At 47.4% G+C, this 24,540-nt stretch overlaps 3 protein-coding genes and 1 long non-coding RNA gene across 4 annotated transcripts; 2 read left to right on the top strand and 2 right to left on the bottom strand.

Annotated features, from left to right (window-relative positions):
* Positions 1-591: 591 nt before the first annotated feature.
* Positions 592-1,934, bottom strand: LOC100836221 (RING-H2 finger protein ATL16). The gene has a single exon (XM_003562029.4). It carries the CDS (start codon positions 1,662-1,664, stop codon positions 801-803), a length of 864 nt encoding a protein of 287 aa, XP_003562077.1. The 5' UTR covers positions 1,665-1,934; the 3' UTR covers positions 592-800.
* Positions 1,935-9,420: 7,486 nt separating this feature from the next.
* Positions 9,421-12,235, top strand: LOC112270173. Its single transcript, XR_002962557.1, has 2 exons — positions 9,421-9,490; positions 10,833-12,235. It is a non-coding gene; the product is annotated as an uncharacterized LOC112270173 (long non-coding RNA).
* A 3,734-nt stretch (positions 12,236-15,969) lies between these two features.
* On the top strand, positions 15,970-17,567 carry LOC100835913. Its single transcript, XM_003562028.3, has one exon. It carries the CDS (start codon positions 16,336-16,338, stop codon positions 17,359-17,361), a length of 1,026 nt encoding a protein of 341 aa, XP_003562076.1. The 5' UTR covers positions 15,970-16,335; the 3' UTR covers positions 17,362-17,567.
* A 5,306-nt stretch (positions 17,568-22,873) lies between these two features.
* On the bottom strand, positions 22,874-24,278 carry LOC100824333 (RING-H2 finger protein ATL80). Its single transcript, XM_003558753.4, has one exon. The coding sequence runs from the start codon at positions 23,946-23,948 to the stop codon at positions 23,076-23,078; it is 873 nt and encodes a 290-aa protein (XP_003558801.1). The 5' UTR covers positions 23,949-24,278; the 3' UTR covers positions 22,874-23,075.
* Positions 24,279-24,540: the final 262 nt, after the last annotated feature.

The following is a 24,540-nucleotide window of genomic DNA, read 5'->3' as shown; positions in this document are numbered from 1 at the left end:
CGTGCGCTTGCACGCGCACAGGCACTGATGCACAGCACACGCGGCCGCTGGATCGCGTATAGTATGCTCCAAGCATTAGCCTACAAAAACCACCCCTTGCTCATCCTAGGCACCAACGCCTTTTAAGCTCTGCAGCAGGTGCGTACTGTGCCGTGCTACAGTAGCTAGCTAGAGTAGCTAGGTATATAGTGTGCCGCGCGCGGTTCCTTCACTGGAGACGTCCAATCCGGCCGCGTTTTAACGGGAGTAGCTGCCTGCTGCCCGTGCACTCGAGTCATATTACCGACCGGGGCGGCCAAATGCTGCCGGTCCCGATTGTTTTTTGCGCCGACGTACGTACCGTACGTGGTGCATATATGCGACCGTCTTCCTTCGATCCATCGGCACGAGAATCTGAACTATTCCTTGTAGATACCGTACGTGGTGCTTAAGCAATACCGGCCGGCCTTTAGTTCTGGATGTACGGCCGGACTGTGACAGTATTTTGACGGCTAAAAAGAGGACGGTCGGGCCAGTTATCCCATGGAAATCCATGCGATCCGTTCCCTTCCCCCAGCTGCCAACTGTAAGTGCAAGATCGGACCCGAAAGAGACGTGCAACGCACTGATGGCTGCTCCTGCGCCCGGATGCGTACTTACCCAACAGTATTAGTGTCTAAAAAACAATTACAGACCGAGAGCCATGCCATTGCCTCTCCTCTCTCTACCCTATCCATCTCTCTTACAGCACCGGCCGTACGTATCCCGTACGGTTGATCCGGGGATACGTGTCGATTCGATCGAAGATACTATGAAATGTACTATTGATCGCACACTTGCCTCTGCGCCGCGAGGAATTCCCGGACGACGGACACGCAGAGCCTGTCGCCGCAGGTGGCGGAGTTCATGGACAGCGACCTCCGCACGGCCGGCTGCACCGCGAACTCCTCCTCCTCCTCCTCCTTCTTCCAGCTCCTCGTGTCCACCGCCTCGTCGCCCACGCTCTCCTTCTTCTTGCTCTTACGCCCCCGGCTCTCCTGCTCCCCTGATCTCACCTCCACCACGACGCTGTCCCTCTCGCCGAGCTGCTGACCGTCGTCGTCCCGGCCGTGTCGTCCGGCCGGCACCGGCACCGGCAATGGCGGCACGGTGACGTCCGCGCGGCAGAAGGGGCAGCGGGCGCTGCCCTGCAGCCACGTGTCGATGCAGTCGATGTGGAACGCGTGGGAGCATGCCGGCAGCAGCCGCACCCGCTCCATCTCCTCGAACTCGCTCAGGCACACGCCGCACTCCGAAGACACCGATAGCTTCCTCCCTCGTGCGTCGGCCGTGAACTTGACGACGGGGAGCATGCGGATGAGCGGCAGCCCGAGGCCCATTTGCTGCCGCTGCTCCTCCTCGCTGGCCACGCCGTCGCGGACGATCACTGACGACGACGGCGGCTCGCCGGCGCCGTGCCTGGCGCCGACCCGGGAAAGGACCAGGCGGAGCAGCTGGCACTTGGTGACGAACGCGCAGTAGCTCGCGAGCAGCACGAACGCCGAGAGGATGCCCACCACGGTCACGATCACCACCATCGGGACGCTCGAGGTCGCCGATGGCGCCGGCGGGAAGTTGTGCGATACTGGCTTGTTCGGTTGTGGATATCTCCGTGGGGAGCCAACGGGCCCTGAGGGGTAGTCCATTTCTGATTTCTCTATACTAGCTCTGGAATCTGGATGGATGGCCGGGGGAGTTGGACGGAGACGGGTACAGTTGATGGAGGAGGGAGGGAGGGAGGGAAAGCAAATTAAAAGCCTCGGAGAGGGACGTGGAGCTAGCGCTGCTGGCACTACTCGATGGCAACGGCAGCGCGGAGGGTGCAGCCAGCGGCCGACGGACGCCGAGAGGCGGGGTTGTACGTTGTTGCAGTTGGCAAAAGGAAATTAAAAGTCGTGTGAAGGCCGTGTGGTGATCAAATTCAGACTGTGTATGGAAGTCATCAACGTTAACTAACGCAATTTACGAAGACTGTTATTTCGTTAGTCGTACTTTCCAAGCTGTGTTGGTGGTACTCCACTGAGTCGTTCGTTTCCAGACTTAAAGAGCCCGTCGGGTGGGTGTAAACGGGCTTGTGTCTGTGTGGGCTCTGAGCCCATACGCACACAGACGATAGCCCATACACCGTGTAGTTGGATATGAATCAAAACTAGACAGCACATATTCTCCAAAGCCCAAAAGAAAAAAGAAAAAAAAAGAAGGGAAACAAGGTTGAGCTTAAACAGCTTTTATTCGTGAGCCCAAAACGATGGGTCCGTCTCAACACGCACGGAAGATGGTTCGGGAGTCGGGACTTCAGGTTCCTGGGGCGCTTCAGCTTGGGGGAGTAGAGTACGGTGATATTTTCCCTGCCGTGGAATGTGCTATCGAGGCTGAAATGTTGGTTTGTCGTGAAGGCGTTCGGCTCGCTTCTGAGGCGGTGCGTGCTGCCCTCCAGGATAAATCACCGTAGTTTGATGCTGTGTTAGAACCAATCAACTGAGAGCCCCCACTTGTCAGGCACAGCCGCACAGTTTTTTTTTATGCACAGGTCCGTTATTGTTGTTGTTAGCAAGGTTGGGCGTTCTCAAAATGTTGGGCGCATTAACTGGTTCAGTTTAGTTGTAAACACCAATCTGGTGGTCTTTTGTTTGCTTCATTCAGCCCTGTTTGACAAGAAAAAATACTTAAAAAAAGTATCTTTCTTGCGCCGGTAAAAATAAAATGCGGGCGTGCCAGTGTACCTAAATACACAAATAAAACATAGGGAAATATGCATTTTATTAATCTCAATTAGAGAAACAAAAATTACAATTTTCCATAATGGAGTGCTTCATGGCCTGCTGGCGCGGCCAATATGGCATGGGCGATCGTGGTGTCTTGGTTCACGGGGCCTCGTAAAGCTCCTACTTAATTACTCCCGCGGATCAAACCGTGAGACACCTCCGATTAAGCTGCTGCAATGATCGTCGTCTTCAAATCTCGTCCTCATCGTGTGCTTGGCGTAGACGGTGGTGTTGTGGAGGCGAAGTGGAGAGGTGGAGCGGTACGCCATCACTCCGGCGATGCTTCGCCGTAGACCTTCGGCTTTGTCGTTGTCCGATGATGATGATGTCTAAGCCTCATCGGCTTAGATAGGATGGGTGGCCTTCGCCTTGTCGGTGCCAGGCCTAGGAATGTCCGCCTTACCAGTGTCGGACGGGATGACTTGCCAGCATCTCGTCGGTGCAAGCAAGTAACGGGTTACCTCATCGGAGAATGACTAGTCGGTGGAGTAAAGCCTTGCCTCGTCGGCGCTTGGACAATGCTGGGGAAGAGTGTTGGCGTAGACGTTGGAGTAGACGGCGACGTGTCGATGATGTATTAGGTGCCCTGCATGGAGCGACGACGTCTAGCATGACACCGTATATGGCGGTGTCTCGATAGACACCACGTGGAGCGACACCGTGAGCGGCGGCGTCTAGCATGATGACGAATGAGCATGCTGGCAGCGTAGCCGCACAAGCTGCCGTAGGCATTGACGACAACGGTGTGTACGGCCATGCCAACGCGGCACGGCCGCAAGCTCTGGTCGAAGTGGATGATGGCGGTGGGTATCAAGAACCTGAAAAATAAAGATTAGTAGCTCTATGTGAAGAGCCATCGTTAATCTTGAACATGGTTTGGGCCACTTCATGGACGGTAACGCGGCCCCGAGACGGGAGGGACGAATCGGAGTGGAAGATGATGTCGGTGTATATAGGCCATGCCATCCGCATGGCCGCGAGCTTTCGATCTCCAGCCGCGGAGTCCACGATGATGGTGCACACGGCATCATGCGGCCGGTAAGGCACGGACGACGAGCAAGGCCGCCATCCAGCAGCACCATGTAGGCGAGCTGCACCTGGGGGAGAAGATACATATAAGAGAGATTAGTATCGATTTCGCTTTCTGCTCCGTGCTCCATGCGCGCCAGAAGGCTGCACGTTATTAGCAGCCTCGTCGCCATCGTGTGGCGATGTCGATGTCGTGGCTGGGTGAGAAAGAAGGGCGCCGCCAAGACGATGTCATGGCCGGGTCGTGCGCCGTTAGTGTCTCCACCAACCACGTGATGAGCCGATGTACGGCCGAGCGCCGTGGCTCGCCGCACGGCAACGGCGTCTCGGTGGATGAGACCGACAAGGGATGTACGCCGGTAGTTTGTTGGCCGATCTCATGGCCACTGTGATAAAAAGGAAAACAAGAAATGTAAAGAAGATGCATTAGCATTAATCCTCCGCTTGAGGGAAAACGGCTGCTATCATCACAGGTGAACTTTTGCACGTTCGTGCGTCGAGGTTGCGTATGTGCGTCTGCGCTGTGGTTCTTCTCCCAGTGTTGCCTCTCACCTGACTCACCATATCGCTGCCCTCTGTCTAGGGCACGCGCTGCCGCCCTTACCTCATGGACGAGGCCGCTGGGCACCGCCGCCGCCTGGGGCGCGTTCCTGTCGTCGCTGCCCAGCGCCTGGCCGGCTGGCCCTCGCCTTGGGCTCCGCTGCCGGGTCACCTCTTACCATGTGGCTTGCCGAGCCTAGAACGCTGTTGGTCGATCTGGATCATGTCCTGGATACAAAAAAAAGACAGAGACGCATGTATATATATGAAAGTCCAGAGTGGGAACTCCATGCGGCCTGCTTGCCGTGCGTGCGCATCGGCGCCGCCGAGGCGACTTCTGCTCTTCTACGTACGTCTGAGGGCCATGGCCGCCGCTCGCCTTGGCGTGGCCGTCCTCGGCACTGCCTGGGGGGCCTCCCCCTCTGTACCTGTGTGTTTCCATCGTTTAAATAAGCACAAGTAGTCAGCGTTTATGGTAAGAAGAATTATGGGAAGACGCCAGCGCACGTCCGGTGCTGCCGTGAGCTTTTGGAAACTGCTGATTTCTTTAGGATTGATTGAGGATCATATATCCCTGGTTGCCTGCCGTGGTATGCACGATAATATCACTTAATGCATCCTGCAAATTGACTTCCATATGCAGCAGCAACAGCATCGAGTCCTTATAGCCATTTGGGGGTGCTTGGCTGATACTCGTACGTACTAGCACATATATGCCGTACTGAGCTAACAGTATTAGCATTTGCCATTAATATTACGGTAAACTCATGCACATGTATATCTACTAATTAAGCTAGCTGCCTAGTTCACGAGCTGGTACTTGTTTGAGCTAAAAAGCAGATGCAAACATAGTGCACCTTCAAACGCGCAAGTCATGGCCTCCTACTGCTCCATGCATGCATTTTTTTTATCACATGTTTATATGGTGCCATTTGCATCTGCATAGCTTCATTATAAGAGAGATTGTAGACAAAATCTCGTCAAACAAGCCCCTCCTGAGGTGCTGCCTGTGATTGTAAAAGTCTGTCAGAACACCATTATTAATGAATGAGACGCTGAGTGTTTTGATAAAAAAAAAGGATCCCGGCATGATGAAGATACCGCTTTAATCGCGTGGTTTGTGCCTAAAAATTAACGGATATATTCAAGCTCTCGGTTAGGACAAATTGAGTTCTGGCAATGTTGTGCGAAGTTTAGATTCTTCTTTGCTCCATTCATCAGCAATTCAGCATGACGTCGACACTATGCAGCCTGGCTGGGTGTGTTTTGGGATCTACGGGTATGTTTGAGATGGAATTGAAGTCTTCTCTCCAAATAAAAAAGTTAGTACAAACTGAAATGAAATGGTGTATTCTGTATTGCTTGCTTCACGATATGCTAGACATTGCATTCTACGACCTGTAGGTTTATAGTGTTTACCCCTTTTGGTGCAGCGATGCACGCTAATCATGCCAGTAGTGGAAAACTTGATCTTCTTTCTTTTTTCCGCGGGAAAACTTGATGCTATCTTATCCGTAGATAATAATTGTATTTTTTCTCTCAGTTTCTGCCATCATCCTTCATGTCATAACGCCTTTCCTAGCTTCCATTTGGTGCCAGTACAGTGGAGGAATGCGTAGCTCAAGGCAGGCAGGAGATGAGTGTCACTGTGTCAGGGCACTAGGCTCTGGTGCCATTTAATCTTGACGAATCGTTCTTGCAAGCTACTCTGTACAATCCTGTATGGAGTTGCATGAAAACGTGTTGTCAGAATGGCGCTTATTTCACGTAGCATACGGGAGAAGATGTACTCCACTGAGTATTACTGTACGTATCACACAACGAGATTCTATCACTCGTGACGACCCACGTGGCGGCCATCTCGGCCACGTGGCAAGAAGATGCCATGCAGGCCACCCGACATGGTCAAACCGCACAAAATTACCTATGCAATGTTTTAGTACTGGTCTGACCAGTTTGTGTCTACGACGAGACCTCTCACTAGCTCTGTCCCTCGCAACTCCACGACAACATTCAAACAGGTGTTCGTCTCCTCGTCCCTCTAATCCGAACAGTTAGTGAATAATTAAGTGAAAGCCCATCTTGAATCTTACAATACCCCCTTTTGATTCAAGGAACCAAAGCAAATTTTCCCCAAATACGTGATCCACAATAATTCTCAAATTGCAACACCTCCCAAGGCTTCCATCCCTAACTTAATTATGTACTCCCTCTGATCCTAAATTTTTGACTCAAATTTACCAAAATATGAATGTATTTATTCTTAAAAACGTCTAAATACATGTAATATTAATTTAAGATCGGAGGGAGTACATACACTAATTCCTAACCAAGTCTCATTGTTGCCACGCGAGTCACGACTAACTTCCCTTGCACACTCTAACCACAAACTCGATGATAACAGCAAAGGTGGCATGTTTCTTTGGGAGGGTGGCGAATTTGCGTGAAACGGAGCTTGATCTGATTCAGTAGGCGATGGCAACTCATTTATATGTAGTTCTTTGGGCGGCCAAGGAATTTGCGTAAGGCAAAGGCGTGAGGGTGGCTAGTCCAGTAGCAAGGGTACATTGCACTTGTTAACGGTGCACAACTCATTTATGCCTACCCTCCCTCCGTTCATGTCTTGTCCTCCAACATAGCACCTAAAGGTTGTCGTCTGACACTTGTGGAACCTTCACGGTTGCTACCGTCTCTGTGTTCTTTTTCTCCCCGATAGCCTCGTGTTCGCTATGTTTATTCAGCAGGAATGGTAGAGACGAGGGCTTTAAAGGATGCTTTGATTCTCGCAGGAAAATCGAGCAGTTCAAAGCTACATGTATCTATCTAGAAATTTGTCCAATCCATGCCTAATACTAATAGTTCAAAGGAATGGTAGAAATTTGTCCAATTCATATTAGCTGTCGAAATATTACATGTATCTAAATATATTTTTAGGCATAGATACATCCATATTTGGACAAATTTGAGACAATTAATATCTATAAGAGGGAGTAATTGATATTATAAACTAGATGTATGTGGTGGAGACGATGAAAGACGGTGGGAACTCAATGGGTCCGGCATCAGCGATCTCATGAAGAGTGCAATTTTCTAGCTTGTGGCTTTGATCGTGTCATTATTGAGCATTGTCCTCGTCATAGAAATGTTATAGCTTACGGTCATCGCTTCGAAGGTTATTCTACCCACTAGTACAATACATGTGCATTGCACGCGGACAAAACATCAACATGTTTAACAAATACTCCGTCCGATTCATATTAATTATCGAAATATTACATGTATCTAGACGCTTTTAGGCATGGATATATTCATATTTGGATAAATTTGAGACAATTAATATGGATTGGAAGGAGTAGTGAACTACTCACTCTGTTCCTAAATACCCGTCGCTGTTTTAGTGCAACTTTCCTAAATACTTGTCACTGTTTTAGTGCATTAGTTATATTTGTTATTTTTAAATCATATAATCAATATCCATTCTCCTAACATGAGTCTTATTTAGGATTTCGACCATAACTTTATCATATTATTATGTCAATTAATAAATTGACACAACAACAAAAATTAAAATGACATGACTCAAATGCGGCAAACCAGCACTATCGATTGAGGTTTTCCCTGAAAATAAAAACGATGGAGTCTTTCCGAGAAGTAAATATAAAGATGGTTGTGACTCTTGTTTCAGAAGTAAAGAACGATACTCCCTCCGACCTATATTACTTGTCACAGATTTAGTACTATTTTATACTAAATCAATGACAAGTAATATGAGTCGGAGGGAGTACTTGTATCTAGACAAAGGAGACTTTAGATTTTTATTTTAGCAAGTTTAAGATACAATATAATTTGTTGAAGATAAAATTACACTGATAGCTTTTGGTAAAAAAAATTATGATTTAGTCACACATATAAACATACAACTATAGTCGGCCAATAGGCCGAGCCGGCCCGACACAAGCACGACTTGAGGTAAACGGGCCTGGCCCGGGCGCGGCCCAGTGAAGCCCAGCAATAGAGGGGTCGGCCCGTCCCAAAAACTCCTCTAGGCCCAGGTGTGGCACCAAGCCCGGCTGGCCCGGCCCAGCAAGGCCCCTCAGGTCCAAAAAATAAAAAAATTGGATTTGGGCCAAACGGTGGAGTTGATGGGCCAAAACTAGTCGATATGATGAGAAATGTAAAAATAAGTTGGGTTGGATCAAAAAATTTAGAATTGATAGCCCATATTTAAAGAGACTAATCGGACCGTGCCGACCCGGCCCGACAAGCCTGGGGTTGAGGTCCAAGCATGGCATAGCGGGGCCTCGAGCCAGCCCGGGCTGATTAAATATGTGCCGGGTCGGGCACAAATGGGCCAAGCCCGTCGGGCTTCCCTGCTTTCCAAAAAACACGGCCCGATGGCCATCTACAAGTACAGCTGGTTCTTGAAGAGACATATGTTTAAATCCCCACAGCACACATCTTCACTCGACCCCAATTCCCCAAAAGCACACATCTCCACTCGACCTAATCGATTTAAATCACATCCGGCCATTGAGTACACAGCCGGCTTGCTACGATGTGACTGCCAGTGCGCCACACTCCCGGCTTCTCCTCAAGCGATGCCTTAGGTCCACACCGCCGGAGACACATCTACCATTTCGCTACTCCGCAGCGGCGTTGCAGTCCGTCCCTCCGCCGTGCCGCACCGGTGTGGCCTCGATCGGAGGAGCGGCTGCCGGCGGCGACCGACCGAGTCTGGAACATCGGCCGAGTGTGATGGATGGGGGGTTGTATGGAGCGACGGCAGACACCGAGACCCCCGGCGAGGAACAGCGGCCCCAGCTGGCTGGCGGCGGCGGCAGTCAAGGCAGGAGGAAGAGGCCGCTGCTCGCTAGGTTTAATCTATTTTCCGGGACATCCAACGGCTTAGACAGGCAAGCCTAACATAACTTACCAGCAATTTAACCCTTTTTCTGCGCTTATATAATACCTTCTTCTTCTCCCCCCCCCTTTTTCCGAGAGTTTCTTCTTCCTTCCCTTCTTCGCGAACAGAACATCTTGCGCCCGCACTTACGCCGCTGTTGTTTACCTGTAGTGGAGATTTCCCTTCGTCCATTTGCATCCTTGAGAACTCACTGGTGTCCCTGCCATCGTCAAGGGTAAGCATCTTCATCGAGGACAAACAAACGATTGGCCCGCGTCTCTTCTTTTTCTTGAAGTGGTTGAACTTTCTTGGTTTCTTTGAAAAATCAGAAATCGAAAACTAAGCTTCGGTTTACTGCTATTCACAATGAACTGGTTGTTCAGTTTTTAGATTAACTTTGCAGCCAGCATTGATCATGAAACTGGTGGTTTGTTTAGTATGCAAACGAACGATCGGCCAGCGCCGTCTTCTGTTTCTTCAATTCTTTGCTCTTGATTTCTTGAAAAAACTTCAGAAATGGAAAAAGTAATCTTCCGGTGACTGCTATTCCTAGGCAGTATCGAGCATGAATCGAAACTGGTGGTTTGTTTAGTATGCAAACGAGTCTTCTGTTTCTTGATTTCTTGAAAAACCTTCAGAAATGGAAAAAATATTCTTCCGGTGACTGCTATCCACAGGAAGCCTTGATCATGAATGAATCATCACATCTTCTGTGTTGTCTTCATGCGATCCCTTCACTAATTAACCGCAACCCACCAATTATTTTGCGCTTGACATATATCATATATGATATGCGATGGTATTTATAAGTCTTCGTTCTTCTCACTCAATTGAACATTCTTTATAGTATTCTGTATCTTTTTTGAGATCATTGAATCATGTGGATATCTGCACAGCTTAGCAACCCATGCATGCTGGTAAATATAACCCAGGCAAGATATATTTGTGTTCATGTATGTCCTGCAGGCTGGCCTAGATTATTTGGAAGAAGATCTGGACTGTTATAATTAGGTCTCACCTATAAACCACGAAGCAGATTATTTGGCTTCTTACCTGAGTAATAGATAGCAAGCTGAATTCAGGAACATGCTTTAGATTAGGTGCAGCTCTCTTTCTACAACAAATTAGCTGCAACTCTTGCTCTTCCTTTGCAATCATCCGATCAGGGCGCATGATTGATTCACTCTGCCGCGTTCACTGAATCGAGCAACGTCCATCCTTCGCCTGGTCCACCACTAAAACTTACCCCTCTGATTGTACAAGGAAAAACATCCATGGCCCACAAAAGCACTTAAATTTTCAATCTAGTCTTGCTGATGTGAGAAACTAAGCCTCTTGGCTGCTCCATTAGTGCCGCACCAGGTGATTCCTTGAATGAAGTAGAGCCAGGGGTGCTTGCGGCAGGGTTAAAACATTGTTTAATTTGTTAGATTGGTTGCTTGTTCCTATGTTTTATGAGTCATTAGATACAAATTGTGGATTTGTTTTTGGAAATGTCTATTTTATTTTATTTTTGCACCTGTTCCTGTTACAATTGCCTTGATTTTTTTGTTTCAGTTTCTTTTCTTTTTTCCCAGGATATCTTCACAGGTCACATCCAAGTGAAGACAAGTCTTGTAGTGATATGGAGTCACCCTTAGAACACTTAACGAGAGGCAATGTCCTAAAGATGGCCAATGAACTTATTGGGGAATACATGCCCCACTCCCAGCAAGACAAATTTTATGTTCAAGAGCACACTAAGCTCCTTGTCAGGTCAATGGCAAAAGACCTGAAACGTCACCATGATCAAGGCCATTGCGTATCAAGCTTCAACCATTGGAATATTAAAATTAGCGCATCAGGCCGTGCAAGAATCATTGGCGTGACTTCTGTGGATAAAAATGAGAACTCTATTAGACAAAACTACAAGGATCTACACAATATTGTGCTGAACACAATTTTCAGGGACTTCAGTTTGCAGCATCAATTGCCATCCGATTGGAGATCACTGGTTCTACTGATGAAGATGCATCCGATTGGTAATGAGTATCTGATTTGCAATTATGTAGCACTGATGCCAATTGAGAATAGGATATTCTTCTTCCATCCTATGAACATGTCAGGTTTGTATTGGCCCAAACCGACCCAGTAAAGCAGAGAAGGATTTATGATGGCCTTCCATACTCACGACACTGGTCGGACATTCTTAGAGGGAATTTGCTACTAGAGGCTTCATTCGCTCACAAGAAGCACGATATTAGTGGAGAACCTGAAGGTTTTTTTGATTTCTACCGCCACACAAACAGCCACCGAATGGATAGATATAATCTTATTCCATCAGTGGGGGCCTACACACCATTGCAGTTTGAGATGAACCTGGCAGTACGCTATCCACTCTACTTGGCTCGACTTGAGGAGTTGCTGCACCAGGAGGGTGAGCTCATGATATCTTTGGAGCCACGTTTACTCTTCTGAAGCTCCAGGTGTCTTCTGGGAGGCACGGCTTTCACAGATTGATGATAACTCAGGTCAAGTTATACTTACCTCGATCAAGGAAATGGCCGGTGGTTAACCTGTGAATCTGAGCTATCCTCCTGCTTTAGTTGATGGATGTTGTAGTGTTTTTTGTGCTGAAAGAACCTAGCATCTTGGCCATGTAATAGGGCGAAACAATCGTAGTTTTTAGTTTACTTTTGCTTATGGCAGACTGTTGAACTGGATATGCTGTGAACCTGGGAGATGATGGCTTGGTCTAATAAAGATGGGGCTGAGGACAGGCTCCCCGTTCTTCTAAAAAAAGAAGTTATACTAACCTTTATTAGCAAGTTACAAATGTTGCAATATCATTTGCAATGTTATGTCAGCTTATATGTATTCTTTGTTGATAGTACAATATCAGGCCGGAGGCTGACAAGACACATATTGTGGAAGTTTGGGAGCCTGACAAGACACAGATTTGTATCTGTTTACTCTGCTTGTAAGATCTGTTTACTCTGCTTGTTGGGTCTGTTTCTAGTTCAGCATATACAATCGGGCGAGAATTATAGTATCAAACAATGCCACGGCAAGGTCAGGCAAACTCCGAACTTTTTTTATCACCTGAAACTAGCTCTGATCTGAACATCTTTTCTTCTTGCGGGAAAAAACAACTCTGAACTGATCCGAAGTACTCATCGTCTAATTCATGTGCTTGTGACTGAAACCTCGGGGGTGACCTGGAGAGCAACCTCGGGGGGTTTTGCGTGCTCATCAGTGGGAGGGGCCATCCTCTCTGGTGAGGAGCAGCTTGGGCCAAATGGCAGAGCTGAAACTCAGATAGTACTTCTCCATGATGTCTAGATGACTGGTTTAATGGACACGGTGTACTTATCCTGTATATCAAGTTTTTAGCTTTGAAATTTGTTTATGTCTCGTTTGTTTATGTTAGCCTTTGTTTGTAAGAGGGCAGCTTATGCCACCGCAAGTTCTTTGGGGCATGCTCTCGAGGGCCCTTGGTCTGTTGAAGCTTTGGATTTTTAACGGAGCGATACTTTGTGATGAAGTTGTTGTCCGCCTTTTACCTCAGAAAAAAGGTACCCAACAGCCCGGCAACGCCCCTGACGGCAACAGTAGTCTTGTGCATTCATCTGGCAATCTGGCATCGTTGTGAAGTCGTCAGAGTGGTCCCAAACGCGCCTGACCTCTTCATTCCGGATTAACCGAATAAAAGCCCTCATCATCAGCAAAAAAGAATAGAAGCCCTGATCAGTCTCCACTTCAAGCAAAAAAAGATGCCCTGATTGAGCATTTTTTCGAATTAGCTGCGGCTCTTGCTCTTCCTTTGCAATCATCCGATCAGGGCGCATGATTGATTCACTCTGCCGCGTTCACTGAATCGAGCAGCGTCCATCCGTCACATGGTCCACCACTAAAACTTACCCCTCTGATTGTACAAGGAAAAACATCCATGGCCCACAAAAGCACTTAATTTTTCAATCTAGTCTTGCTGATGTGAGAAACTAAGCCTCTTGGCTGCTCCATTAGTGCCGCACCAGGTGATTCCTTGAATGAAGTAGAGACAGGGGTGCTTGCGGCAGGGTTAAAACATTGTTTAATTTGTTAGATTGGTTGCTTGTTCCTATGTTTTATGAGTCATTAGATACAAATTGTGGATTATTTTTTCGGAAATTTCTATTTATTTTATTTTATTTTAGTTTTGCAATTGTTCCTGTTAAAATTGCCTTGATTTTTTTGTCTTAGTTTCTTTTCTTTTTTCCCCAGGATATCTTCATAGGTCACAGACAGCTGACAAGTCTTGTAGTGATATGGAGTCACCCTTAGAACACTTCACCAGGGCCAATGTCCTAAAAATGGCCAATGAACTCGTTGGGGAATACATGCCCCACTCCTAACAGGACCAATTTTATGTTGAAGAACACATCAAGCTCCTTGTTAGGTCGCTGGCAAAAGACTTGAAGCATCACCATGATCAAGGCCATTGTATATCAAGCTTCAACCATTGGAATATTGAGATTAGCGAATCAGGCCGTGCAAGGATAGTTGGTGTCACTTTCGTTGAGAAAAATGACGACTCTATTCGTCAAAGCTACAAGGACTTATACAATGTTGTGCTGAACACAATTTTTAAGGACTTCAGTTTGTAACATCAATTACCAGCGGATTGGAGGTCACTCTTGCTATTGATGAAGATGTATCCTGTTGGTAACGAGTACCTGATTTGCAATTATACATCATTGATGCCAATTCAGAATAGGATATTTTTTTCCTACAAGGCATATCAACATCAGGTACGTATTGGCCAAAATTGACCCAGAAAAGTAGGAAAGAATTTATCGTTGCCTTCCATACTCGAAAAACTGGTCAGACATTCTCAGAAGGAATTTACTCTTGGAGGCTTCATTTGCTCATAAAAAACATGACATCAGTGGAAAAGCAGAAGGGTTTTTTGATTTCTATCGCCACACGAACAGCCACCGAATGGATAGGTATAATCTTATTCCATCAGTGGGGGCCTACACACCAGTGCAGTTCGAGATGAACCTCGTACTCCGGTACCCACTCTATTTGGCTCGACTTGAGGAGATGCTGCACCAGGAGGGTGAGCTGATGATATTTTTGGAGCCACACCTACTTTTCTGAAGCTCCAGGTTTCTGCTGGGAGGCACTGCTTTGAGCCTTTGACAGACTGATGATAATGAGGTCGAATTCAGTGCTTTTGTACATGCACTTTTCCGTGTATAGTGTTGCTAGGTTGTTTCAACAGATTATTCTTTATCTGGAAGTGTGAGGTCAGTGAGGATCGTTTGGGCTGCAGATTAACTTGATAGATTGTATGGTATGGAAATATGCGTTCAGTTGGATCTGGATTGCCTATATCCTGTATAATGACTAAGAATGTTTACCCTCTGTTTGAGGAGAAATGATTATACAACTGTTGAGTGTGTTGGTTCAGTTTTGTTCTAGCACTTTGCTTCTGTTTTTGTCTTAACTGATAACCAAAACAGGTTTCGTGAAATTTTCCATCATTATCTAGTGAGTGGGGAAACAGTGCATCCAAGCAGCAAGACAGGAAGGAACATGTAATCTACTGTGTGTATGACTTGTTTTGAAACATGAGTGCTGCACCACAAATTCTACCTAAATATATCTACTTATATTCCATTTTTTTCATTCTTGCAGATGTATTAACCTCCGTTGATGTTTTCCCTCATCTGATATATCTAGCAAGTTACGAATGTTGCAATATCATTTGCAATGTTATGTCAGCTTATATGTACAGAACTCGCAGGTCACTTCCTTGTCGATAGTACAATGTAGGATCGGAGGCTGACAATAGACAGATTGTGGAAGTTTGGAAGCCTGACAAGACATCTGATATATCTGTTTACTCTGCTTGTAGGGTCTGTTTACTCTGCTTGTTGCGTCTGTTTCTAGTTCAGCATATACAATCGGGCAAGAATTATAGTATCAAACAATACCACCGCAAGGTCAAGCAAACTCTGAACTTTTTTTATCACCTGAAACTAGCTCTGATCTGAACATCTTCTTTTCTTGCGGGAAAACCCAACTCTGAACTGAACCAAAGTACTCATCGTCCAATTGATGTGCTTGTGACTGAAACCACAGGGGTGACTTGGTGAGCAACCTCAGGGGGTTTTGCGTGCTCATCAGTGGGAGGGACCATGGAATTGTACGGGTGATTTCAATGAAATTCTCTCTGATGAGGAACAGCTTGGGCCAAATGACAGAGCTGGATCTCAGATAGTACTTCTCCATGCTGTCTAGATGACTGTGGTTTAATGGACATGGACACGTTGCAGGCCGTGCAATTATCCTGGATATCAAGTTTTTAGCTTCAAAATTGGTTCAGTTTCGTTTGTTTATAACAGGACAGCTTATGCTATCGCCCGTTCTAGGTGAGGCATGCTTTTGAGGGTCCTTTGTCTGTTGAAGCTTTGGATTTCTAACGGAGCGATACTTTATGATGAACTTGTTGTCCGCCTTTTACCTCTATAAAGAAAAAATAGTGTTTTAGTGAGATGCGCAGTAGTTCTGCCTTACGCCTCTCCTGATTTTCCGTCTTTTGCGTTCATCTGGCATCGTTGTGATTTGTGAAGTCGTCAAAGAGGTCGCAAACGCTCCAACTTCTTTCATTCCTGATTAACCGAATAAAACCCCTTGTCGTCAGAAAAAGAATAAAAGCCCCGATCAATATCAGCTTCAAGCAAAAAAGACCATTTTTACGAATCCTGATCATCTCGGGAAAAAAAATGATGGTCTAGAAATAAGAAACGAAGTTATACACAGTAAAAAATGTCCGGATAAGTTTACCTGCAAAACAAGAAACACATAGCGCTGTTGAAACGGTCCGAGTTTCCTGAGATCATCCGATCAGGTATGGTCTGTTGGATCTCGGAATAGGATCCCGACTCTGACTCATGCTCCATCCGGGTGCTTGTATATATCATCAATCAAGCAGATCGATGGAACTACTAGCACAACGATTGATTTAAGGCTTTGCATGCCCTGGGAGGACTAGGAGAGACGAGAAGAAGAGATCAAGAATTGCATCGACGTACGACACGATTGGGGTGCTCGATGGCGGCGGACCGGAGCTGCGTGATCCTAGTGCTGAGCGACTACAGGGACGAGACGTACACGCTGCACCACATCGACGTGGCCCCCTTCTTCTCCGGCGGCCCGGACGACGAGCTGGACGCCATGGACGACGACATCCCGCTGCCTCCCGCCTCCGCGCGCTTCGCCCAGCCACCCACCAGCTCGCAGCACTGCAGCTACGTCGACTTCCACCTCCTCCTCGGCCCCGGCGCCGGCGCCGGGGACGTCAAGGTCGTGTCCACCGACGGCGAGCGCCGCACCGTCATCTACGACGTGGCCAGCCGCGCCGTCCGCGGCGGGCCCATGATGCGCGCCATCAAGACCGTCCCGGTCTCCGCCGCCGTCGGGGACGGCCTCTACGTGCTCGACACGATGCCGCTCGCCGGCAGCCACCGCCGCTTCGAGGCCCTCCGCTACGACCGGCTCCGGGAGGACTGGTTCTGGCACGTGCTCCCTCTTCCGCCCTACGCGCGCGACCCCGCCCGCCCCCGCGTCACGGCGCACACGGTGGGCGCCGGCGGCAGGATCTGGACGAGCGCCGAGAACGGCGCCGGCACATACTCGTTCGACGCCAGGCGCCGCTCCTGGAGGAAGGAAGGCGGCTGGTCGCTGCCCTTCGTGGGCAAGGCCGAGCATGTCCACGACGGGGGGCTGACGCTCGGCTTCTCGTCCATGAACGGCACGCTCTGCGCCGTCGACCTCGCCACCGCCACCGCCGAGAGCCCGCCAGCGGTGCGCGGGGTCTGGGAGGAGTTCAGGCCGCCCGTGGAGTGGTTCCCGAGAAACTCTTCGCTGGTGCACCTCGGGTCCGGCAAGCTCTGCGTCTTCAGGTTCTTCGGCACCGACACTACCGACAGCAGGTCGAGGGACCGGGACCCTGTCGCTGTCATCACCGCCCTCGAGGTCTGCGACGACGGAGCCGGAGGAGAGATCAACATGGTGAGGCACAGGTCCAGGCGTATCAAGCTTGAAAACCATAATACACTTCTAAAATTGGTTCTCTGATTATTAGTATTATTATTTATTTTCGTTTTGCAAGAAGGGTTCTTTGATCGGAAATTGACCATGTAAGAGCGCTCCATGACCAACGTTGTTCTTATATCCTACTGTACTTACCGGAAGAAATTAAAGAAAGACAACTAGATGTAATGTTTGTTCCTCGCAGGGTAACACACTCGTCGAAACCTTAATTTGTCGGTGCTCCAACTTGACGCGATGTTCAAATAGATAAAAATGATGTTATCACATACTAGTTCAACTGTTTTTTGAACTGCTATCAAATACTAGTACTTCCTCCGATCCATATTACTTGTCTCAAATTTGTCCAAATATAGATATATCTATGTTTAAAAAGCGTCTAGATGCATGTAATATTTCGACAAGTAATATGGATCGGAGGGAGTATTATTTTTTTTGTTGTACTATTTATTTGCCGTTGACATTGGTAATGGACTAAAAACAAGAGTACCAAGTATACAGACATTAAATAAATTGAAAACGTATATACTATTCAACTTTGTTTTGAAAATTTTGAGTACTAATTTTATTTGGTAAATAAACGACGACACCCACGCGGAAGTATCAACATTCAGCATCGATCTCGCGTACGTACCTTTGGGTTGCAACGTAGCAGTAGCACTTGCACCTGCGCGCACGTACGGCACAGCACGGCGTGGCCGGCGAATTGTCTTCCTTTCCCGGTCCACTTCTCTCGTGACGATTCATTGATGATGCAGGCAACTCTTTGCCGCCGGCCGGCACCCTAGCTTATCGCATAAGTCAAAGGTCCGGAACCTGGAACTAATGCGACGCTTTGCATCCATCTGTCCGACTTGCCCAAGCTGCCCAGATGGATCGTTCGATGCATGCACAGGATATCACAAGGCCGATCGATGTCCATGAACCATTAATTAATACTCCCTCCGTTCCTAATACTTGTTCTGGTTTTAATGCAAATTTATTATATACTAAAAGCAATATGAGAGATACCGAGAGAAACTTCCACGTTGATTCACGTCACCTCAATTATTTTCAATCATTAGACATAAGATCTACGCTAAGATTTAATTAGGTCCACGTGGGGTTCCGCACGTCCTGTTTCACATCCAAGACAAACGGCCGGCGTTCCAATCGATCGGGATGGATTGAATCGATCCGGATGACGTGAAGAATTCAATCGATCGGGATTGCGTGGGGGAACTGGGCTGAGCTACCGAGAAGAGAAGGTTTCGTTGAACTGGGCCGGACGGCCTTCCTGGGCCTTTTCTGTGCAAATTGGTTCCGGTGGTTTTTGGGTTAACCGAGAGCTAAGCCCGAACTTTTCTGTGCAAATTGGTTTCGGTGGTTTTTGGGTTAACCGAGAGCTAAGAGCTTTAAGATGGGTCCATCCGCTAATCTCTTTGGATGACAGAAAATAATATATTAGATTGTATTATAATGTATACGTGTTGAGTGTAAAATGTTTAAGACCCACTCCCATTGCGGGTAAGCAACATGTTGATCCACACCATGCAAATTATTTTGACCATCACATATTATAATTAACGGTCCAGATTTAATGAATGATGTATCTTTGTTGAGCTATTATGAAACATCAAATCGTTTTCAGACCCACCTAGGCCCAATATGCTACGGTTAGTGTCAAGTCAACGGTTGTTTCGGTTTTTCTTAGTCAATCTGTTAAGGCGACCAACATGTTAGGATCTCTCAGTTTTTATTTGTCGTTGCTTCTCCACAAATTATAGGTAATAAGAATATTAAGTAGTACGATCAGCTCCATTTGTCCTAATCTATTTTTTCAACGACGAGTTATTAGCCGATACTTAAAAAATTGTAGTTATATATTCATACATGACACCAAATATTAACTCTCATTACATAATTGACGTTATGTAGGAGCAATTCGCTCCCTAGCGAACCCAAAACACTTACTAATCACATACCGCTACAAATACAAAATAAACAAACAATGATTAGCTCATGTTCTAAACTTTATTCTGAGTATCGATATAATATTCACGTATTCACACATTATAATTTATTATCGGCAATTCCTACCTACTAATATAACTTGACGCAAACAAGACATATTAGTAAACGGGCAATTAACGAGCATGCAAACTTTAAATTTATGTACAATGTGATATATTAGTATTGTCAGTGCGCGGCAAACATCTTTACTTTCCAATTATCAATCATGTAAAACAATGTTTACTTCTCAACTGCAAATTACACAAAACATTAAAACTGCGATTTTTTTATGTGTGTACCATTTGTACGTGATATTAAATCAGTATAAAATGCATTTGTGCATATTATATTGGATCTTCGGTCACAGTAGGGACGTTGAACATTTACGAGTGACAGTATATTGTGTTTTACTTGGAGAAGTAAAATCAACCAACCCCAATACGTCAGAAGTTCGGGAGCCATATCGTATTTTGTATTTTAATTTCTAGTTGAGAAAATATTTTGCATACCTTGTAGTTGGGAAATGAAAGTGTTTCCCGCCCAATTGTGCGGGACACCGTGAGCAATATGAGGGTATCGAGAGGACCCTCCATGTTGATCCACACCATCATAATTATTCTGGTCGTTGGAACTGAGATCTATGGGACGTAGAAAAAGTAGACGCGTTTAATTCAGAATCCATATTCGTGGAAACACAAGTTAGTTGAAAACAAGTGACGTGGCCGCTTTTTTTTAGCGTAAACGTGGCTGCTAAAAGGGGACCATCCCACGGTACCGAGAAAAAGAAGCATGTCACGTTTGGTTGCTGCAAATAAATTGAGTCCCACTCCATCACAATTTATATTAAACAAAATCTCGCATTTATATGCTTTGCACGTACGTATGGTTGCTACAAATAAATCGAGTCCCACTACATCACAATTTATATTAAACAAAATCATTCATTTATATGCTTTGCACGTACATTCTCTAGAGATCTATATAATCGATTAACACGAGATCGATTTAATGAGAGAGGTATATTTGATGAGATAAAATAAAACATTAAAGTGGTTTAAGGTCCAATATGTTATAATTACTGATAATATGAGGGGTACCGAGGGGAGCCTCCACTTTGATCCACATCATCCCAATCATTTCCAGCCGTTAGATCGTTATGAGATCTAGGAGTCTTAGAAATCGTTCGTTCGATGTTACGTCCTACAAATCGATTACAAACAAACCGCTGTAGCAGCGGGGCACCGCTGGATCTGGGCGAGCCGCTGTCGAGCTACTGGACAGGAGATGGGGAAGTTGGTGGCCGAGTGGCGCCGAGACTGGCGCAACTGCAACGACTGATGCGGTGGCGTTGGTTGAGGCAGTCGGTGGCGGCGGTGTTGGGGAAGGGGAGAGGCATCCGATGCCTTCCCGGTGCCAGCGAGTATCGATTTTGGGCCTCAGGTGAGCCTCAGCTTGTACAGGGAAAGGAATAGAGAGAGAATGAGAAAAAGGGGAGAGAGAGAGAGAGAGAGAGAGAGAGAGAGAGGGAGGGATGGAGGGAGAGAAAGAGAGAGAAGGAGAAAAGGGGAACCGCCATTGTTGCATGTGGATCTTTCTTCATGTAGAGATCAAGGCGAAAGCAATTTAAGTAGTAGTAGTAGAGACGTTGATGCAGTTTGATAATACGCTTGTGTAGAATAGATTGTAAAACACACACTGCTAATTAAAAAACTATGTTAATTAAATTATAATCATTATAATACCCCACATTATATAGTTTATTTAAGTGCTATAAAATAAAATGATTCGATTTAATAATATGAATTTAAATTATATGAATAGGTCGTTTGACGCATGAAAGTTTAGAAAGTTTAGAAAATACTACAAGAGTGAAATATAGGGAGTGAGATAGGGAGTCTGCCGGAGAAAACACAAATTTATAGGAAGAATTTTTTATAGGGATCCCACATATGAATTTGGGGGTTTAAATTAGAGAATCTGGTGGAGTTGCTCTTAGGCATTCAAATCTCATGTTTTTGATTTTAGAATTGCAAATACGACGAATTGATACGAATTGGACAGAATGCCGCAATATCAGTGAATTGTTCTCTCTCCATCCGGATTTATAAGACCTGCATTGAATTTTATGCCGAACTTCGACGAACAATTATACAAAAAAAATGTATATAGGTTTTTCAACACTAATACATAGATATCTTTTTTGTGTCGTAATATCATCGTATTACCAAAGTAATGTTTCGCGAAAGTTCCGCATAAAATCCAGTGTAGTCCTTTTAAACCCGAACGGAGGGAGTATACAACCATGATCATCAGGTCTAGCCCGCGCATTTCGCGCGGGCCATCGTGCTAGTTTACACCAAAACCACGACAAGTATTTAAGAACGGAGGTAGTAAATCATTGTTCATTTGAGCGCGTATATGAATATATGATCAGTTGCCCCACGACAGGGTGACGTATTTTTTCTTCGAGGAACACAAATCACAAAGTCAACCCTTTGCACCGTTACATGAGAGGATATATCCACATGGCCAGATGGGCGTTGCATGCCCCCGCAAGGTCAACGCTGCAAACCTGCCCCCCCATCATGTGAACGATCCATGGCCAGCCTGAAGGTTCTTGGCGGGCCCAAATGATAGTCTATATCCTAGTGGCACAGGTAGCACTATATATCAAAGAAGAGGATCTGTGCGTACCCTTGTTTATTTAGTTCCTGAGTTCTGTTCGACGAAACTATGGCGTAGGTAGCTAGCGTGTGGTCCTGGGGAAGCTCTTAGATGTTGCTGGCTAGCTAGCTGCTACGTGGTATACTATGCTCAATCTCTTTAAATAACAAAAGTTGCTGATGGGGGGTGTCAAAGAAAGAACTAAAGAAAAAGGAAATAGAGTGATTGATCGATGATGCTTGCATGCGTGGCTCATGTCGCTAGAAAAAACCGCTTCGTCAACGGGAAAATGGTGTGATGGGTGGGCTTAATTATATACAATTATGCTGCTAGGTGTTGTAAATTAGTCATATATTGAGCAAAAGTGTTGATGGGGTTAGATAGCCCACCGTGGTGACGTTGACTTGCAGACGATGGATCGAGCCCATGGATTATTTGCCCCCAATTTTTTGATCTTGCCATCACCGTCCAGGCGTGTTTTAAAAGCCAAGCGAGGAAGATGTCGTTTGTCAAGTCCAAGTCAGGCACGGATTTGTTGCAAAAGGAAATATTATACGATAGGGGTAACGGAACGGGCAAATATATATCCAATGCAAAGGTCATGGAGCTAGTCATGGCTTCTTTGATATGCTACTAGCTGCTAGCACTTGCAGTGTTGGTGACGAGAGTGGTTTGTTGCCACGTTACGCCTGATTTGGACGCCTGATTTGTTGCCAGACGGGAAAGCTTCCGGATTGCAAGAAAAATCAATGGCAATGTCTACAACTGATCCGAAATGCCCCGTACATATGCATGGTGCACCACCAACTGATTAATCAATGAACCTCGATCGATCAAGGACGACGAAATTAAGATGTGCACGGCACGCGGGAGAAGAGAAACGGCAAGAAGAAATCAATGGAATGGCATTATTTGTCTCAAGCGAGCGAGTTGATTAACTTTCCTACGGCTGTACAGTACATTGCATTGCATGAAAACGCGCACTGGATCAGGCAAGCGATTAACATTAAGGAGTTCGATATCGACAAATCAGGAAAAGCAACATGCACGAACCCGATCGATCGACATCCATCGCGCGTCTCGTCTCATGGGTCGAGGTGAAGGACCGGCAGCACCGTGCTCCGGGAGCTCCGGCCGAGCCCGAACGACGACAGCAGCCGCCGGAACCGCCCGCTCGTCTCGCCAACGGCCACGCCGCCGCCGCTGCTCCCGCTGCCGCCGGCCACGTCCGGCACCACGGCCTCCTCCTCCTTCCGCGGCTGTTTCCGTCCGCGATCGCCGGGCAAGAAGTCCATGGAAAAGGACCGCCTGATAGGCTCCTGCTGAAACTCCCCGTGCTGCTTGGGGAAGAAGAACCGGCACGAGCCCCCATGGCCCACCCCAGCGGCGATGCGCCGCTCGAGGTCGTCTTCTTCGTGCCCGTCCCCGGTCGCGGCGGCCGGCAAGGGCGCGGCGGCGGCGGTGACGACGGTCCGGCAGAGCGGGCAGCTGACGTTGTGGTAGAGCCATGTGTCGATGCAGTCGACGTGGAACGCGTGGGCGCAGGCCGGCAGCAGCTTGAGCCGCTCCCCGGGCGCGAACTCGGACAGGCAAACGGCGCACTCAGCTGCCCGGCCGCCGCCGCCAGAGCGCGCTCTCCGGTGCTTCACGAGGGGGAGCGCGGCCACGACGTCCGGGTCGACCCCACGGAACTGCGCGGCCGCGGCATCGGCGTCGGTGAAGAAGACCGCGGACACGCGCTCCTCGCGGCGGGAGCGCGGGAGCAGGGTGGAGCCGCCGGCCGCCCCGGCGTTGCGGAGCCAGCAGCGGACGACGAGGAGGTAGTAGCTGACGAGGATGAGCGAGGTGACCATGAAGCCGATGGCGATCACGATGGCGATCGGGAACGCCGCCGACGGGCTCACGTACGGCGGCGCCCCCGCCGGCGCGTCCGCCATGGCCGCCCCCATGTTATCCATCGATCAATGCTTCTGCGCCTGCGCGCACAAACCGGCCAACCGGGGGAAGAAGAAATAGGAGACGAGGGACAGCTGGTGAGATGGGGAAGGAAGAAGAGGAGATGTCAGCTGCCGTCCGGTGGGAGGCGTTGAGTTTGCGAGCGATCCAAGGAAGCGAGCTGCAAGTGCAGGCTGTATATCCTCCTGTAGAGAAAAAAAACTGCACCACGCCAAGCTAAAGTCGCTTGTCAGGACAGGAGCTGACTGACTCTCGCGATCGATCTCAAGAGTATAGCAGCCGGTAATATGCAAGTGGATCGAAGCGCCCCGAGGGCGACGGCGACCGTGTGGAGCCGTGGCAATGCCGAATTAGTCAACTCGCCATCGGCTGCGCCCTGTGCGCGTACGGGCTGTACATGCTGTTTGCTGTGGCGCCGAGTGTGTTCGTGCGTGCGTCCTTGGCGTCCCTGTCGCATGCCAAGGCTTCGGTTTGGGACCGAGGCCCGAGGGCGATATAATTTGGATTACAAGCAAGGTTTGTGTTTTTTTGTTTTCGACAAAATTTCAGTAGCCACTGACATGACAAAAGTTTGAGGAATTCCGGAAAGTTTTT

This window comes from Brachypodium distachyon, chromosome 1 (assembly GCF_000005505.3).
Source record: "Brachypodium distachyon strain Bd21 chromosome 1, Brachypodium_distachyon_v3.0, whole genome shotgun sequence".
Classification (NCBI taxonomy): domain Eukaryota; kingdom Viridiplantae; phylum Streptophyta; class Magnoliopsida; order Poales; family Poaceae; genus Brachypodium; species Brachypodium distachyon.
The sequence above is the reverse complement of the archived record's forward strand: the minus strand, read 5'-3'. Positions and strand labels throughout refer to the sequence as shown.